The following is a 621-nucleotide window of genomic DNA, read 5'->3' as shown; positions in this document are numbered from 1 at the left end:
CTCCCTAAGCATCCCTTAAGAACACTTCTGCAGTCCAAAAATGCTTCTCCCCTGCATGGTGCGTCCCACACCCCCAGGCAGCATGAGATACAATAGCAGATAATTCACATGGCTGTCCAGAAATGCATCACGAGTGAGGGAAAAGCTGCACTCTTGCATGGGCAGTGGCATCCTTCAGGACCAGTGCCACAAGCTTGTTTCTAAGGCTGGAGGTGAAAGGGTTGAAGAACGGGTACAGGACAGTGCTCAGTAAAGCCACAGTTTTGCTGGTCTCCAAAGAAGCATGTTCTGAGGGCTGTGAACAGAGCACAAGGCAGCTTCCAAATGCAATGGCCGAGGCGATGAGATGGGACGAACAAGTAGCAAAATCTTTCTTCCTCCCGGAAGGCACGTGTAGAATGCAGAAAAAGATGCAGACGTAAGATGACAGAGTTAAACACAATGAGCCCAGCACAGTAAACAGGGTCAAAACGGAGTCTGTTCTCCACAGCAAGCTGGTGTCAGAGCAGGACAGCTGGAATAAGGGGGAGCTGTCACAAGAAAAGTGCTGGATCTTGTTTGAAGCACAGAAAGTGAGCTTTGAGAGCAGTCCCAGGTGGGAACTCATGAATGTGAAGCCTG

At 49.9% G+C, this 621-nt stretch overlaps 1 protein-coding gene across 1 annotated transcript; it reads right to left on the bottom strand.

Annotated features, from left to right (window-relative positions):
- Positions 1 to 71: 71 nt before the first annotated feature.
- Positions 72 to 613, bottom strand: LOC109365339 (olfactory receptor 6C76-like; the record flags this gene model as incomplete). The annotated part of the gene is made up of 1 exon (XM_031557822.1): positions 72 to 613. A coding segment is annotated over one exon (486 nt), but the record flags the coding sequence as incomplete, so codon positions are not given.
- Between the last annotated feature and the right edge of the window lie 8 nt (positions 614 to 621).

This window comes from Meleagris gallopavo, unplaced genomic scaffold (genome assembly GCF_000146605.3).
Source record: "Meleagris gallopavo isolate NT-WF06-2002-E0010 breed Aviagen turkey brand Nicholas breeding stock unplaced genomic scaffold, Turkey_5.1 ChrUn_random_deg7180001685051, whole genome shotgun sequence".
Lineage (NCBI taxonomy): Eukaryota > Metazoa > Chordata > Aves > Galliformes > Phasianidae > Meleagris > Meleagris gallopavo.
The sequence above is the reverse complement of the archived record's forward strand: the minus strand, read 5'-3'. Positions and strand labels throughout refer to the sequence as shown.